The sequence below is a fragment of the Geotrypetes seraphini genome, chromosome 6, assembly GCF_902459505.1.
Source record: "Geotrypetes seraphini chromosome 6, aGeoSer1.1, whole genome shotgun sequence".
Classification (NCBI taxonomy): domain Eukaryota; kingdom Metazoa; phylum Chordata; class Amphibia; order Gymnophiona; family Dermophiidae; genus Geotrypetes; species Geotrypetes seraphini.
Window position 1 is genome coordinate 192,403,505 of NC_047089.1, and position 18,397 is coordinate 192,421,901.

The window sequence follows — 18,397 nt, forward strand, 5'->3', positions numbered from 1 at the left end:
CAAACACTTCAGCCTCGTGCCTTCAAGCATCATTGCATTCTGGTGGACAAGGTTTTCGAGATGGAGTCTCCGACTGATTCCTCGACTTTGAAGGCGTCTTCGGCCTTGACTTCCATCGAGGCTCCTTCAGCGCCTACTGCTTCCACCTCGAGCCTCATCAGACCTTCATCGTTTGCAGCGGCTCTTGCTTCGACGTCATCTGCTGTATCTTCCCCTGTTTCCTCAGGTCAGATAGCTCAGCAGTCGGTTCCACCGGTGGTGATTAAAGTGTCCAAGACTACTAAGTCGAAGCACACTCACACTACTTCGAAGTAACCTCCAGCCAAGGCAGGTGGTCCGGTTTCAGACACGGATCCATCCTTGCCGGCTTCTTTCCAGACCACGTTAGAGAAGCAGTTTATTCAGTTCCTTACTAACATAGGACCTAAACTGCTTCCTCTTATCCAGCCTGGGCATTCAGCAGACTCCCGCGAGGTCGAGCCGCCTCCTATGCCCCAGTTGGAGTTTCCACACTCTTTGCAGGGAGCAGAGTCTCTGCAAGTGTCTGGTCTGCCATCCAAGCACGAAAAGCAAGGAGCAGATTCTTTGTGAGTACATCGACGAGAATCCTCACACTCTAAGCAAGGAGCAGAGTTTTTGAGAGTGCATCGAGGTTCCTCCACCAAGCCTCTGGAGCTTCGATCTACAGCCTCTAGCCCTATTCATACATCAGCAACGGCTGCTTATGTCTCCGAGGCGAAATCTCCTCATTCCTCGAGATCTGGTTCCAGACACAGTTCTCACCACCATTCGAGGCCTTCATCGAGGCATTCTTCCAGGCATCGTTCTTCGCAGGATAAACCATCTTCCTCAAAGCCTCGCTCTACTCCAACCTCGACCAGACCACCAACTCCTCATTCAAGGTCTCTGATGCTGGACCTCGAGGATGTTCCGGTCTCGATTGCCTCATCCAAGTCACCAGGTTCCTTTGATGCTTTTTTCCATGCCGAAGCTTCTTCTTCGACACAAGCTGCCTCAACATCCTCAAGTCCTTCTCGAGGCAAAGCATTACCAAATCAGCTATCTTTCTCATCTTTCCTGCAACAGATGGCTGTTGACTTGGATGTACAATTGGATACTGGCTCCAAATATTCTAAAGAATATCTAGAAGTCATGCGTCTTCCTCTACCTCCGGCAGAGTGTCTCAAGCTCCCACTTCATAAGCTTTTGAACCAGACTTTTGCTCGATGCATGGAGACTCCCTTTTCCATATCAGCAGTTCCAGGAAAATTGGACTTGAGGTATAGAACTGTGCATCGCAAAGGGTTTGATAACTCACAGTTTTCTTATCAATCCCTGCTTGTTGAATCCTCCTTGAAGAGATCCCATCCTTCCAAGGTCTATGCCACAGTTCCTCCTGGAAGGGAGGGGAAGACTATGGACAAATTTGGACGTCACATCTACCAGAATGCTGTGATGTCCTCTAAAGTCCTCAATTATAATTTTTATTTCATCACTTATTTTGAATTTCTTCTTTCTCTTCTAACGAAGTTTTTGGCTTATATGGATAACCGCATGCATTTTGAGTTTCAAGAAGTCATTGCTTCTTTCTCTCAGTTACGTCTCCATCTCCTGCAATCATCTTATAATGTCTTTGAGTTGTCTGCCTGAGCGGCTGCTTGCTCTGTGGCTATGCATCGTCTTGCATGGCTTTGTACCATTGACATGGACTCTAACCTTCAAGACCGCTTAGCTAACCTTCCTTGTCAAGGCAACAACCTCTTTGACGAGTCCATCGAAGCAGCCACTAAAAAATTATCTGACCATGAAAAATAATTTCCTTCAATCGTCAGATCTAAACCAAAGCCAGCTCCTGCCAAGCCTGCACGCCCTGCTGTTATCTATCAAAGGCGTTTTGCTCCAAAGCCGGCTCCTTATACTCACCTTCCTCTGAAAAAACAGCAACCTCAAAAGCAACAGAAATCCCAACCTTCTGCTGCACCTAAGGCTTCTCAGCCTTTTTGACTGTTTACACCAGAGCATAACCTCCACTGTTCTGTCTCTGTCTCTGTCTCTTTTTTCCCCTATAGGAGGTCGTCTCCATCATTTTTACAACCGATGGAAGTTAATTACATCTGACCTCTGGGTGCTTACCATCATCAGGGAAGGATACTGTCTCCATTTCACTCAGGTTCCACCAGAGCTTCCTCCAAGAGAGTATCCTTCCAATCCATCCCAGACCGCCCTTCTTCTTCAGGAAGTTCAAGCTCTGCTTCATCTCCATGCCATCAAACCAGTTCCCTTGGAACAGCAGAACAGGGGATTTTACTCCCGTTAACTTCCTTGTTCCGAAGAAGACGGGCGATCTGCGGACCATTCTGGACCTCAGGGCTCTCAACAAATTTCTAGTCAAAGAAAAATTTTGAATGTTGTCCCTGGCATATCTTTATCCCCTTCTCGAGCAGAATGACTGGTTATGCTCTCTGGATCTCAAGGAGGCCTACACTCATATTCCCATTCATCCAGCCTCCCATCAATACCTCAGATTTCAGGTGGGGAATCTGCATTATCAATACAGAGTTCTGTCCTTTGGCCTGGCCTCATCTCCCAGAGTGTTCACCAAGTGCCTGGTAGTGGTAGCAGCAGCTCTAAGAAATCATGGTCTTCAGGTATTTCCTTACCTCCACGACTGGCTCATCAAAGATTCCACATCTCAAGGGGTTATTGTAGTGACCCAACGGACTACCTGGTTCCTACAAAGTTTGGGATTCGAAATCAACTTCCCAAATCTCAACTTCAGCCCTCACAGAATCTACAATTCATTGGAGCTCTTCTGGACACTGTCCAACTCAGAGCATTTCTTCCGCAACAACGTCTGGAAGCTGTTCTTCAACTGTCACACAGTGTCTTCCCGCTCTTCCATCTCAGCGAGACACATGATGATACTTCTGGGTCACATGGCTTCCACAGTAAACGTAACTCCTTTTGCCAGACTTCACCTCAGAATTCCTCAGTGGACCCTGGAATCTCAAAGGACGCAGGTTTGCGATCCTCTTTCTCGACACATCACAGTCACTCCTTCTTTGAAGCAGTCTCTTTGTTGGTGGATGCTCTCTTCCAATCTTTCCAGAGGCTCGCTTTTTCAACCGCCCCCTAATCAGAAGGTCCTCACGATAGACTCTTCAACCTACGCTTGGGGCGCTTATCTCGATGGTCTCTGTACTCAAGGCCTCTGGACCAGTACGGATCGTCAAGTGTCATATCAATCAGTTGGAACTCAGAGTGATCCTCAAAGCTCTCCATGGTTTTCTACATCTCCTTCACGACACAGTAGTCCTCATTCGTATGGACACCCAAGTCGCAATGTATTATGTCAACAAACATGGAGGGACAGGATCTGCCTCCCTTTGTCAAGAAGTTCTGGAGGTTTGGGACTGGGCAATCCGCCACAACACCTTCCTCAAAGCTGTCTACATTCAAGGGGCAAAGAATTGTTTGGCGGACAACTTGAGTCGTCTCCTGCAACCTCACAAATGGACTCTCCATTCCTCGCCTCTTCATCACATTTTTTCTCAGTGAGGAACGCCACAGACCTCTTTGCAGCTCCCCACAACTACAAACTGCCTCAGTTCTGCTCCAGGATATACTCTCCTCACCACCTCGAGGCAAATGCTTTTCTTTTGTTATGGCCAAATCTTTTCCTTTACGCATCCCTCCATGCCCTCTCATTCTCAAGACTCTGGTCAAATTGAAGAACGATCATGCCACCATGATTCTAATCGCTCCTCGGTGTCCGAGACAACCCTGGAACTCCCTTCTACTTCAACTCAGCAGCAGGGAACCATACCTTCTACCAGTTTTTCCTTCTCTGCTTACACAGAGTCAGGGATCTCTGCTTCATCCCAACCTGCAGTCTCTACACCTGACAGCCTGGTACCTCTCAACATAACCCCTCTTCATTTTTCTCAATCTGTAAGAGACATTTTAGAAGCTTCTCGAAAGCTTACCACTAGACAATGCTATCACCAAAAATGGACTAGATTTTCTACATGGTGTTTTTCTCATCATAAGGAGCCTCAGCATTCCTCTTTATCTTCTGTTTTGGACTATCTTTTGCACTTATCCAATTCTGGCCTCAAGTCTACATCTATACGAGTCCATCTCAGTGCAATTGCGGCTTTTCATCAGCCTATTGAAGGGAAACCCCTCTCTACTCATCCAGTGGTTTCCAGATTCATGAAAAGACTTTTCAATGTCAAACCTCCTCTCAAACCGCCTCCTGTGGTTTGGGACCTCAATGTTGTCTTTACTCAACTCATGAAGCCTCCATTTGAACCAATTGATAAGTCTCATCTAAAGTATCTCACTTGGAAAGTTGTGTTTCTTATTGCCCTCACTTTTGCTCAACGAGTCAGTGAGCTGCAAGCTTTAGTTACTGACCCACTGTTCACTGTGTTCCATCATGACAAGGTGGTTCTTCGTACTCATCCAAAATTCATACCTAAAGTGGTCTCAGAATTTCATCTCAACCAATCCATCATACTTCCAGTCTTTTTTCCAAAGCCTCATTCTCATCCTGGAGAACCAGCTCTTCATACTCTGGACTGTAAACATGCTTTGGCCTTCTACTTGGAACGTACCAAGCCACACAGAACTGCTCCTCAACTTTTTGTTTCCTTCTAACCAAATAAGTTGGGCCATCCTATTTCTAAGCGTACCATCTTCAACTGGATGGTGGCTTGTATCTCCTTCTGCTATGCCCAGGCTGGATTACCCCTTCACAGTAAAGTCACAGCCCATAAAATCAGAGCAATGGCAGCTTCAGTTGCTTTCCTCAGTATATAAGAATAAAATTATTATTATTATTATTATCTACACCTATTGAGGAAATTTGTAAGGCTGCTACTTGGTCCTCGGTTCTTACCTTCACTTCTCATTATTGTCTGGATATTTTCTCCGGACGGGATGGGCAGTTTGGCCAAACAGTATTACAAAATGTATTCTCCTAAATTGCCAATACTCCCACCATCTCATTCTGGTTAGCTTGGAGGTCACCCATATGTGAGAATACCTGCATGCTTGTCCTGGGATAAAGCACAGTTACTTACCGTAACAGGTGTTATCCAGGGCCAGCAGGCAGCTATTCTCACAACCCACCCACCTCCCCTGGTTGGCTTCTCTGCTAGCTATCTGAACTGAGGAGACGCACCCTGTGCTGGGTGGGAAGGCATTCGCGCATGCGCGGTGCGGGTGACTCGAAACTTCGAGTTTCTTCAAGCAAGTCTGCTTGTGAGGCGTCCACATCCGGGCTCCGTCGGATGACATCACCCATATGTGAGAATAGCTGCCTGCTGTCCCTGGATAACACCTGTTATGGTAAGTAACTGTGCTTTCCCGGATCTCCCCTCAAAAGAGACTGCACAAATGTATCTTGCATGGGAGGTGTGTATGGAGGAAACCTTTGCTCTCTAAGAAAAATATGAAGGCCAGACTGAAGTTTGCCAGAGATGACATAGACAAACACCAGGACTTCTGAAATAGTGTTCTATGGACAGATGAGTATAAAATTGAATTATTTGGACACCAGAATAGAGGACATGTTTGGTGTACACCAAATACAGCATTCCAGGAAAAGAACCTCATACTAACTGTGAAGCATGGAGGTGGAAGTGTCATGGTTTGATGATGCTTTGATGCAGCAGAACCTGGCCAGCTCACCATCATAGAATCCACCATGAATTCTATCTTGTATCAGAGTATTCTTGAGGAACATGTGAGACTATCTGTAAGAAAATTAAAGTTGAAGTGGAACAGGACCCTGCAACACAACAATGACCCAAAACATACCAGTGAATCTACCAAGGACTGGCTGAAAACTAAGAAATGGAGAGTCCTGGAGTGGCCGAGTCAAAGCCCTGATCTTAATCCAATTGAGATGCTGTGGGGTGATTTGAAACGGGCTGTACATACAATAAACTCCTCAAACATCTCACAGCTGAAAGAATTCTGCATTGAGGAGAGGGCCAAACTTTCCTCAGACCAATGACAGAGACTGATAGATGGCTACAAGAAGCATCTCACTTCAGTTATTTCATCCAAAGGGGGTAACACTAGCTATTAGGGTGTAGGGAGTCCTAATTTATTCTTCAGTTAGAATACACATTTTTGTGGATACCTTTTGTTTCATGAGTAAATCAAGGAAAATCTTTTGTTGTTTACTTGCAATTGCATCACTTTCTTTACCAGAGTTTAAAAAAAAAAAAAAATAGATTTGACATCAATATGTGAACATTTCTTAAGAAAGAACTGAATATTTCATATGGTGTCCTAATTTTTTCACATGACTGTACATATGTTTCGTTTTGCAGCATAGGAAAATCATAACAATACATACAGTAGCAAAATTTGTACAATAATTAAGATAATGATAGGGTGAATAAGAACACTGAAGACATGATCAACAGGAGGTGAATACCCAAACAGTTCCAAAACAGAGCCATGAGCATCTTGTAACAATTTTTCAACAGTTTGCACAATCTGTACATTCTCAAAAGTAATGATATGATTCTCTTCTTTGGAGGTTGTCTTAAGTTGTTCAGTATAGGCATGGAGTCCTGTAAAGTTTAACAGCTTATGAAATGTCTTGTTCCCCATGCCAAGAGGGAGTGGATACACAGCATATGAGAAAGTCTGGAATGTCCATAGAGTCATTGGTTTCCAGCGGTGTGGAATACGTCATCCCATTAATGATGATGGTAATCAGTGGTGTATAGCTACACCAGGTATTGTCAGTAATTAGCTTGAACTGTATAGCAAAATGTTGTTAGGAAGATGGATTTTCATGTACCTGGGGATCCAGAAAAAAGGAAAAATTTTGTGGAGAGAACAGGTTGAAAACAAAGTGTCCAGCTCTGAGGTAATACAACATGTGTGAGGTAGTGGGTGAGAAGGAGAACTTAGCAGTCAGGGAACAGAGAATGAATTATTCCAGCAGGAGCTATCAGCCTCTTTAAACTGATGAGGTTTTCACTTGAAATGAAATGGTGACTGCTCACAGAGAGGGATCCATCAACTTGATAAAAGTCTAGGTATCATCCTGTGGCTGTACGCAATTGAGGTGGTCCAAAGGAGAGAGATCACGTTGCTTGTACCGAGTATGGCAATATGTGACAATATTAATACATTTAAAATGGTATAAGTTTGATAAAAGAGAGACAGTATTCATGTACTTAGTGTTCTCAATGGCTACACAGGCAATGGGAAGATCGACCACTGTGGCTTCGCTGTGGAGTCTTGGAGCCTGCTGTGTTAGTGTCCTGCTTTGCCGGTTTCGGTCTTTGACCATTGGTATGGTTTGGCAGGGATCTAGATGATGGCAGAGTTCGATGATGAAGAACCACCGGCACCTGTGGTTGATAGAGCCAAAAATGAGGTATTGGAGGCCCTCAATCAAAACATCACACAGCCAGAGACCCCGACGAATTCTGAGGATGGCGGGCCTGCTTGGGACCCATCCGTCTGGCCACCTTTTTCACAGGTACAGGCTCCCTCCTGCCTGACTTGTTGGGGGGGGATGGCTTCTGTAACCGGTGTTGTTTTTGACAGTCACCGGTTACACAATCCAGCTTTTAGGCGAAGGACTGGCTCCTCTACCTAAAAGCTCTTGTGTTGGGCGTTTGAGACTTAGGCTTTTTTTGGTTGATTATAAGTTATTGTAGACGTAGTGGTGGTCTGGGCATAGAGGCAGGCCATTATTTCTTTTAAAAAAACCTCCTTTTGGGCTTTTTTTTTTTTATAATAGACATTTTCCCTGCTTCTTTCAATGTTTAGGGCTTTAGGCTAAAAGGGGACTTAGACATTTTTTTTATTATGTCCCTTCACATATATTGTATATAGCCATGAAATTAAATAATAGTGAGCACAATTTCATAAACATAAAACCCTTAACTGAGCTATAATTAAACCACTGATGTAGAGGGTAAGCCCATCACTGGACAGCCTCTAGTTTAGGGATGTCCAATCTGTCGCCCGTGAAGTATTTTGTGTGGCCTCGGTCGAGGGCGATGCAGTGTTTTCCTCTGCTGCCCCTGGGTATTTACCGTCTTGCCAGCTCCCTCCTCTGTCTTGCTGCAGCGTTTGCACATTTTTGCGGCTCCAGAAACATTTTTTTGGGCCAATACGGCCCAGGGAAGCCAAAAGGTTGGACACCCCTGCTCTAGTTGTTAATGTCATGCAAAGTTTACTTTTAACAAATCCCCCAGTCAGACTTTCAGCTGTGCATGGGACCTCAATGTTGTCCTCACCCAGGCAATGAAATCTTTTGAGCCACTAGATTCCTGTTCACTGAAGTACTTGACCTGGAAGATCTTATTTTTAGTGGCAGTTATTTCAGCTCACAGTCGGTGAGCTCCAGGCCCCAGTAGTGGGATTCACCTTACATGAAATTTCATCATAATAGAGTAGTTCTCTGCACACACACTAAGTTTAATCTAAATCAGTCAATTGACTTTCCAACACTTCCCCCCAAAACCTCATGCCCATCCTGATGAAAGCACACAGCAAATGAGCATTGATTGGCCTTTTACATAGAGTGGACTAGGCCCTACAGACAGTCTACTCATTTTGATTTTTTTTTTACCCCGATAGGATGAAATTTGCCATCAGCAAACGCACAACTTTTCCAGTTGTCTGGCAGATTGAATTTCTTTCACTTATGCTCAGGCGGAGCTATCTATAGAGGGTCATATCAAAGTTTATAATATTAATGCTATTGCGGCATTGGTTGCCCACTTAAGATAAGCCTCCATTAAAGACATTCCATTAATGTCATAATGATATTGACTTATTGACTTAAGCAAGACACTTGATATGAAAGTCAGTTTGGTCAAACTGTCCTGCAGAATTTATTTGTGGGCTAGAATCCAACTCCACCAACTAGGTCGTTTATTCTGTTCCTGGCTGCACCTGCACAGCAGTGTATGTTTGAACTCACTGTTGTGAGTTCCTATTGTACCTAAGTCCCTTTTTTTCAATGAGCCTGATAGCTAGAGATTCCCACATATGATAATATGGCTTGCTAGTCCTCAGAGAAAGTATAGGTACACCTGTAGCAGGAGGTCTCCAAGGCCAGCAGGCCAATTCTCACATATCCTCCCATCTCCTCTTGAGGTTGAATTTATGTATCTATGTTACTGTACTGATGGTCTTGGGTTTATGGGTCGGACAGGAAGGCCACCCGCACATGTGTGGTGGGAGCACTGCCTTGAGCTTGTAAAGAAATATTACACTTGCCAGTGTCCGCACTGGGCTCCGTGGATGATATCACGCACATAAGAATAATTGGTCTGCTGTACTCAGAGAACTCCTGCTACAGGTAAGTACTTTTGTTTTACACATGTGTACCATGCACTATTTTAAAAAGCATTGCATAAATGCATTAGCATGTAACTATATAGAAGCATACATATGGTTGGAGTATGGGCAGTATATGAGTATTTCTTCTACTTTGGTGTGTAACTAACAGAATGGCAGGTGTGTCCAGTTACCTCAGCTATTGATGTGGTGTAACTGCACTTAACTTTGTGCACAGTTGCTATTACAGAATTGGCACTCAGCACATGCCATCAAGGTACCTAAAACTTGGCCCCAGTTATAGAATATTTTATTTGCTTATTTACTGTAAAATTACAAGTTGTGATGTATGTCTAATCTGAAGATAATATGTTATAATATCCAGGGGATTTCTACAAACGAAAACTTTGAACTATGGAATTCAGCCTTTGGAGACTTCGCACATCTTTCAGCATCTTGTTTATCGCATGAACGATCTAGACTTTGAGAATAATACATGTGGGGTAAAATCTGAAGACTTATCATCACCTTTGTTTGCTGGTACCACTGAAGTAAGTTGCTTTTTGGTAACTAACAATTAATGTGATAGTGAAGAGTGTTTATAATCTATCATACTTTAATAGAAACAAATGCACATATGCAGGCCAGAAAAGATTTCTAGTTAGATCTCCAGTTTTTAAAATGGTTGGACAAGAAACAGTTTTTAAAGAAATTACAAGTGACTCAGAACATGTATACTACAGATTGTTGAACTGAATTAGAAGTATAATTAGCAGCACTGTAAATGATATATATTGGGGACAACTGGTTGTAGAATGATTATCCTTCAACTTAGCCATGTTCTAGCTCGGATTTAACTGGCTAGAACCAATGTGACAAAATTTTCATTAGTTATCTCCCCATTCCAATCTATGAATCTGATAACCAAATCCTTGCCCCCATTCAAGAACCTGAACATACTTGGGCTGAGTTTCCAGTAATAGGAAGCAAACACTTGGGGCTCCTTTTACTAAGGTGCGCTAGAGTTTTTAGTGCGCGCTTAAGATTAGCGCGCACAAATAACGTGCTAAATGAAAAATACTAATGCAAGCTTTATGGAGGCGTTAGTGTTTAGTGCATGCGGCATTGTAGCGTGCGCTATGTGCGCGCTAAAACCACTAGCACACCTTAGTAAAAGGAGCCCTTGGTTCAGGGATGATAACAGGGTCACTAAGATTATATAGATCCATAATCAGGGAGGCAAAGAGAAAGAAGCACAGATTTACACTACCTAAAAGAGTGGTTTAAAAAAACCTGTAAGTAAGCTGTTCACCTGCATTAAAAAAATTAAATCTTCATAATTGTCTCCCCTGGTCAAATGCTACCTTATTGATTGTCCATTTTTTATTTTCTAAACACGGCATTCTGTTATGTCCCTTCCGGATTCCGTACTCAAGGTAATTTATCTCCACCCATGAACTGGGTCTTGCAGAAATCCACAGACTTTTCCCTGTACTGCTCATCCCCTGTAGTTTTTATTTCTGCAAACAAACTGTGCAGAAGTTTTTCTCATCTGCTCTGCTAAGATTCGCAAGATTGCAGGATGGACTTGGTTTGGAAGAAGCTCTTTAAAGTGGCTTCCTCAGGTATTAAGGCTGTGGCAGCTGCCTCTTTTGTGGTGTGAGATCCCTTTACAGAGAACCGACGAGAGTGAATGCCACTCTGGATCTAATCCTTAATGGGCTAAGAGGACCTGCAAAGGAGGTGGAGGTAGTGGGACTGTTGGGAAACAGCGATCACAATATGATCAAGTTCAAAATTGAAGTAGGAAAACCGAAGGGAAAGAGAACCACAGTGACAACTTTTAACTTCAAGAAAGGAAATTACGAAGCGATGAGGGTAATAGTAAGGAAGAAACTTAGGAACAGCTCAAAGAAATGGCAGACTGTAGATCAAGCCTGGTCTTTATTCAAGGTCACGGTGAGCGAGGCGCAAAATCTGTACATCCCCAGATTTAGAAAAGGGTGCAAAAAGAGCCGAATAAAAGACCTAGCGTGGATAACTAAAAAAGTGAAGAAAGTGATAAGTGATAAGAAGAATTCATACAAGAAATGGAAAAAGGGCAAAACCGAGGAGAACTGAAAAGAACACAGGAAGTATCAAAAAGAATGTCACCTCGTGGTTAGAAAAGCAAAACGAGAATATGAAGAGAGGCTAGCTAGGGAAGCACAAAATTTCAAACCGTTCTTTAGATATATCAAGGGGAAGCAGCCGGCTAGGGAGGAGGTGGGACCACTGGATGACGGAGATAGGAAGGGAGTGGTGAAGGAGGAGAAAGAAGTGGCGGAAAGGCTAAACATGTTCTTTTCGTCAGTATTTACAAAAGAGGACACATCCAACATACCGGAACCTGAACAAATCTTCAAAGGAGACCAAGCAGAAAAATTAACATCCATGGAAGTAAGCCTTGAAGACATACACAGGCAGATAGACAAATTAAAAACTGACAAATCACCGGGCCTGGACGGAATCCATCCTAGGGTACTGAAAGAACTAAAGGAGGAAATAGCGGAACTACTACAGCAAGTCTGTAATCTATCCCTGAAAACAGGCGTGATCCCGAAGGATTGGAAGATAGCCAATGTAATGCCCATTTTTATAAAGGGATCAAGAGGTGACCTGGGGAACTACAGACCGGTAAGTCTGACCTCGGTTCCGGGGAAAATGGCAGAAGCACTGATAAAAGATAGCATCGAGGAGTATCTAGAGAGGCATAAACTTATGAAAACAAGCCAACATGGTTCTGCAAGGGAAGATCATGCCTGACGAACTTATTGCACTTCTTCGAAGGAATTAACAAATGGATGGACAAAGGGGACCCCATAGACATCGTATACTTAGATTTCCAAAAAGCCTTTGACAAGGTACCCCATGAACACCTGCTTCGGAAACTGAAGAACCATGGGGCGGAAGGAGATGTACACAGATGGATCAGGAATTGGTTGGCGGGTAGGAAGCAGAGGGTAGGAGTGAAGGGCCACTACTCGGATTGGAGGAGGGTCACGAGTGGTGTTCTGCAGGGGTCAGTGCTTGGACCGCTGCTATTCAATGTATTTATAAATGATCTAGAAACAGGGACGAAGTGCGAAGTAATAAAATTCGCAGATGACACCAAACTATTTAATAGGGCTAGGACTAAAGAGGACTGCAAATATTTACAAAGGGACCTGAACAAACTAGGGGAGTGGGCGACGAGATGGCAGATGAAGTTCAATGTAGAGAAATGTAAAGTCTTGCACTTAGGAAACAGAAACCCGAGGTACAGCTACACGATGGGAGGGCAGTTACTGAGTGAGAGCACCCAAGAAAGGGACTTGGGGGTAACAGTGGACAAGACAATGAAGCCGTTGACACAGTGCGCAGCAGCCTCTAAGAAAGCGAATAGAATGCTAGGTATAATCAAGAAGGATATTGCAACCAGAACGAAAGAAGTCATCCTGCAGTTGTATCGGACGATGGTGCACCCACATCTGAGTACTGCGTCCAGTATTGGTCGCTGTACCTAAAGAAGGATATGGTGATACTTGAGAGGGTTCAGAAGAGAGCGACACGTTTGATAAAAGGTATGGAAAACCTTTCATACGCTGAAAGACTGGAGAAACTGAGGCTCTTTTCCCTGGAGAAGCGGAGACTTAGAGGGGATATGATAGAGACTTACAAGATCATGAAGGGCATAGAGAAAGTGGAGAGAGACAGATTCTTCAAACTTTTGAAAACTACAAGAAGGAGAGCGCATTCGGAAAAATTAAAAGGGGACAGAATTCAGAACCAATGCTAGGACGTTCTTCTTCACCCAACGGGTGGTGGACACCTGGAATGCGCTTCCAGAGGACGTGATAGGACAGGGTACGGTATGGAGTTCAAGAAGGGTTTGGACAATTTTCTGAAGGAAAAGGAGATAGAAGGGTATAGATAGAGGGTTATATACAGGTGTCTGAACCTGATGGGCCGCCAAGTGAGCGGACTGCTGGGCATGATGGACCTCTGGTCTGACCCAGCAGAGGCACTGCTTATGTTCTTATGTACAGAAGACAGTGCCTGGCCCCAGCTAGTGTTAGACGGGGTGGATTATGTTGCTGATGCCTTATATGATCTTATGAGGGTTCTAGGCAAAGTCTCGACTTATGCTGTCTCAGCACACAGAATGCTCTGGATTTGCCACTGGGCTGGAGATTCGGCCTCCTAGGTGCCTCTTAACAGACTTCCTTGTAAGGGACTAAAATACTAACTAAAGGCCAGAACCTCTGGGAATGTGTATTCAATGTAACAAACAAGGTTGCTATCCCACAACTTAAAAGTTGTGCCATATTTTGAGAGGAAAGGTCTCAGAAATCCTGCTACAATCAATGAATAATCATTGAGGTACCAATGCAGGTTGGATTTTCATTCATCAACCAAAACCTCTCACTCATTAATTTAAATCATTTTACTTTTTTGTTTTTTCAATAAATACATAAATACATTAAGAAAAAAGTGCACTTATCTTAAATGTTCTTGAAAAGTGCTCTCGTGCGATGTGCAAAATGCAGTGAAATGATCACCTGATGGGGCCTGTTTCGCCACTCTTTAATGGCTTCCTCAGGGGTATATTATGGAAACTGCAACAAAAATCAAAGTTGCCAATGTAGTTTAAATAACTTTTAAATTATGAAAAACTTTTACAATGTAGTACTTACTGTTAACAGCTATAACGTTAATCTCCACAAAATGGTGCCGGTGAAAACAAGACTCCAGATATGCGCTTTAAATACCTTCCAACCCTTGTATCTGATTGGATGCAGTTTGAGTGTTAGATTACCACTACTCTCCATTCAACTTCAAAATATCATGAATGTGTCCTAACTGGCCATTCCTGAGCTGCTTCTAAGAGCTAATCTGAAATGAATGTTTAGAAAAATATTTTGCATCCAATGATGATATTTAGTTCATTCGGTGTCAAAGTATGCAATTTATAAATTCATCTCGCCTCTCGCTGCAATAATTTCTGTTGACGATCACCTCCTCTGATGTTCTTAGGTTCTTTGTCTATACACCAGCATTTGAGTTGATTAAAATTATGGTTTTTGCGCTGACAGTGTTCGACTAATCGGGTTGTGGTGATACCCCTTTTGAGATTTGATCTATGTTCGCACATTCTGGTGCGAAATGCTCTAATTGATTTCCCAACGTACATTTTGGACATAGACATAAAATTATATAAATATAATTTGAGTCGCAAGTCAGAAACTGTTTGATCTGGTAAAGTTTGTTATCAACTGGATTCAAAAACTCCTTGCTTTGTATAGTTAAATCACAAATACTGCACTTATCGCACTTGTAAAAACCATGCGGAAGCAATTTGTTCTCATCCGGAGTTTTCATATGTAGCAAAGCCGGGCATAAAATGTCCTTTAAGTTTCTTTCTCTTTTATATGCCAATCTTAAAACTGTGTCTTTGAATAGTGGATGTGTTTGGAGAATCTTCCAATTTTTCTTTACAATAGATGCTGGTTCTTGTGCAACTGCTGTATAACACATTACATACGTGAAAACACTATCTTCATCTTCATTGGTCTTTTCCTGCCCTTTTATTAACAATTCGCAATTTGTGTATTTAGCACGTTTGAATGCACGTTTCACTACTGCATCTGGATACCCACGGATCTTGAGCTTTTGTGATAAATCTTTCGATTGAGCTTTGAATCTTTGCATTGTAGAACAATTTTTTTTTAAACGAAAAAATTGTGAGAAAGGGAGACTGTCTCTAAGCTTAACCGGGTGACAGCTTTTATAATTCAATAATATGTTCGTGTCTGTGGATTTAATGTAAGTGTCCGTTTCGAAATGATCTGATACCTGCTTAATGTTCAAATCCAAAAAAGAAATCACTTCACAGGAACTATTCATTGTAAACTGTATGCTTTCATTACATGAATTTAACCAATTGTGGAACAATGTTAATTCGTCTTCAGATCCTTGTCATAATACAAAAACATCGTCTATAAAACGAAACCATTTGTATAATTTATTACCAAAAGGGGAATGCTCTAACCACTCAGTCTCAAACCTAGCCATAAAAAGATTGGCTATAGAGGGCGCAAAGGTAGCTCCCATGGCCACCCCAGATTTTTTGTTTATACAACTGGCCATCATACAAGAAAAAATTTTCTCTGATTGCCAATCTGGCGAGTGTAAGCAAAAACTCAGATGGAATCATGATTGGTCTTGCACGGGCTTCTAATATTTGTTTGATGGCTAACAATGCCTGTTCTTGAGGAATCGATGTATAAAGTGATTTAACGTCAAAAGTGGCAAGAATAAATGGAAAATCTTGAGCATCGATATCTGCTATTTTCATCAGAAAGCCTGTCGTATCTCTGATGTAGGATGGAATTTTCAACACTTCGCATTTCAGAAACTGGTCAACAAAAATCAAGAGAGGCTCTAACAATGAGTCCCATGATGACGTAATGGGTCAACCTGGAGGATGACATAAATCTTTGTGAATTTTGGGAAGAGTATATAAAATCGCAGTTGTGGGAAATGGTTTATTCATAAATCGATGGTCTTGTGTGGTCAAAAAACCATCTATAAGCCCTTGGTTCGTAACCCTCAAAATTATACTTTGAAGTCGAGGTGTCGGATCAAGCTTCAATCTTTCATATGTGTCTTCATGGCCTAACTGCTCACAAATTTCTGCATGGTAATCATTTTTATTTAAAACTACCGCTCCTCCTTTATCTGCTCTTTTGATAACATTTGACTTGTCATCCTTCAGTGTACTTAAAGATTTTCTCTGTTCTATTGATTTCAAATATTTTTATTGAGTTTCCAGTAACAAATAGAGAAACAAATAATGGAACAAAATCATCAACTGTCAAGTGAACAATGCGGTTCAACAGAACCATCCGGAACTCCAGAGGATAAATATACAGAGAGTCTCAAAGAGAACCTTAGGGGAAAACCAGAGGGTCCAGGGGAACCAAATATAAACCTGAGGAGGAAGCAAAGAGATAGGAGAAAAGAAAGATAAGAAAAAGATGAACACGTTCAGAAAGATATTAAGAGAGAGAAGCAAGTATATAAAGGATGCAGAACGGACATCCCACCCCCATGAGGGGGAGCAGATAAAGAAAAAGGATAAAGGCGAGATCAGCAGAATCAAGGGGAAAGACAACAGTTAAGGAGAAAAATGTTGGATAGGTTCCCATATACGGGAGATAAGCAGAGCTCTGTTTGAAAATTCTGCCGCTTTCATCTCATACAAATGGATCATAAGAACAGTGTTCCACCAGAAAACATCATTAAGTAAGTCAGCAGACTTCCAATTGCGAAGAATCATTTGAATCGTTAAGGCAATCAGTATATTAAGAAGAGATTGTTGACTGGTGGAAAGAGGATCTGACACTGCTAAAGCTCTGAAAAGTAAGATATCAAATGAGAACTCAGAGGAAATAGGAATAATGCACTGGATAAGGCGCCATATTTGTGTCCAGAACTCCTGAAGGATAGGGCAAGCATAGATCATGTGATGAAGATCCCCCAGCTCCGACGCGCAATGCTAGCATAAATTGGAATCTCTGAGACCTGCCATAAACATCTTATGAGGCGTCCAGAAGACTTTGTACGTAAGAAAGTATAGAGATTGAGATAAGCTAGCAGATGCCGTTGGGCATCTGGTCAGAACCACACCAAGTAGTGTGGGAAGACCAAACATCAGTAGTTCTCTTAGATCTAGGATATAAATGGGATCGGAGTTCTTTGTAAAAGAGGGACGTAGTGTGCCCGAGTTCTAGACCTATACGTGAGAATGTCGCAAAGGCGGAAGTCATGGTATATGTGTAGATGGAGGGAGAGCATTTCATCAAGCAATGAGAGAGTTGAATCCAATGGAAGCACTCTGAAGGCGGTAGGGCAAACTTGTCTATGATCTGGGAAAAAGATAGGAGCTTTCCATTATCCAAAATCTGACTCAATGTCCAGACCCCCCTATCCATCCAGGAGCCCCAGCAGATGAAACGATTATCGATACGAAAAGAGGAGTTGTACCAGAGAGGTGAAGAAGTCACAAGACGTCTGTCGGATCCAGAAATATGATCAAAATGATGGATTGCTTGAAGAGTAGCACGTATGGCAGAAGACTTGGATGGCAGTGAAGAGGGAGAAAGAAACGGCAAGCTGGATAGCAGGATCAGTTGTACAATATGCTGTTCAATACGAAGCCAGGCAACTAAGTTCAGGGGCAAAATAGGGTCCTGAGTCCACAGTGAGTTATAGCGCAGGAGTGAAGCTATATGATAGAGAAAAAAATCCGGAAATCCCATGCCCCCATTTTCTTTAGAGGATTTAAGGATTTTCAGTGAGATGCGAGGGGTCTTTTTACACCAGAGATAAACTGATAATTTGCTCTCGATGGTTTTGTAGAACTCCTTTGGGGCCAGTCTAGGGAGCATGGAAAGATAGTAATTAACAATTGGTGTAATAGTCATTTTAATAGCTTCAAGGTGACCCCACCACGACAAAGAGAGAGGGGACCATCTGGGACCATCTCTTCACCAGAGTATCGATCTTCGTCGTTAAATCAGATAAATTAATAGACATCATAGAATCAGTATCTTGATGGAAAAGGATACCAAGATATTTCAAGGAAGAGCTGGCCCAGCGGAATGAAGTGGGTCCGCAGTCAGCTAAAGAAGTGATATCATTAAGAGGCATGACTTCGGATTTGTCCCAATTTATACAATAACCCTAGAAAATTCAGATACTAGTTGAACATCTAGAAAATTCAGATACTAGTTGAAGGAGTACAGGAATAGAGGAGGCAGGTTTAGAGAGAAACACCAGCAAATCGTCAGCATACGCTAATGTTTTAACTTGAAAGGAGCCCACTGGGATCCCCATTAGTTGAGGATGTTGACGGATGGCCAATAACAGTGGTTCAAGGGCTAAGTTAAATAAAAGAGGAGACAAGGGGCAACCCTGTCGAGTGCCTCTATGAAGATATACGGGGGTAGAGAGAGAGTCATTAATTCGCAATCTAGAGTAAGGT

The 18,397-nt window shown here is 42.6% G+C and overlaps 1 protein-coding gene across 1 annotated transcript in view; it reads left to right on the forward strand.

Annotated features, from left to right (window-relative positions):
• The window catches only part of LOC117362934 (disintegrin and metalloproteinase domain-containing protein 9-like), a 379,468-nt gene that overhangs the window by 166,064 nt on the left and 195,007 nt on the right, over positions 1 to 18,397 (forward strand). The window contains exon 7 of the mRNA XM_033950024.1: positions 9,716 to 9,881. Within this exon, the coding sequence (XP_033805915.1) occupies positions 9,716 to 9,881 (166 nt within the window). The remainder of the gene's footprint in view (positions 1 to 9,715; positions 9,882 to 18,397) is intronic.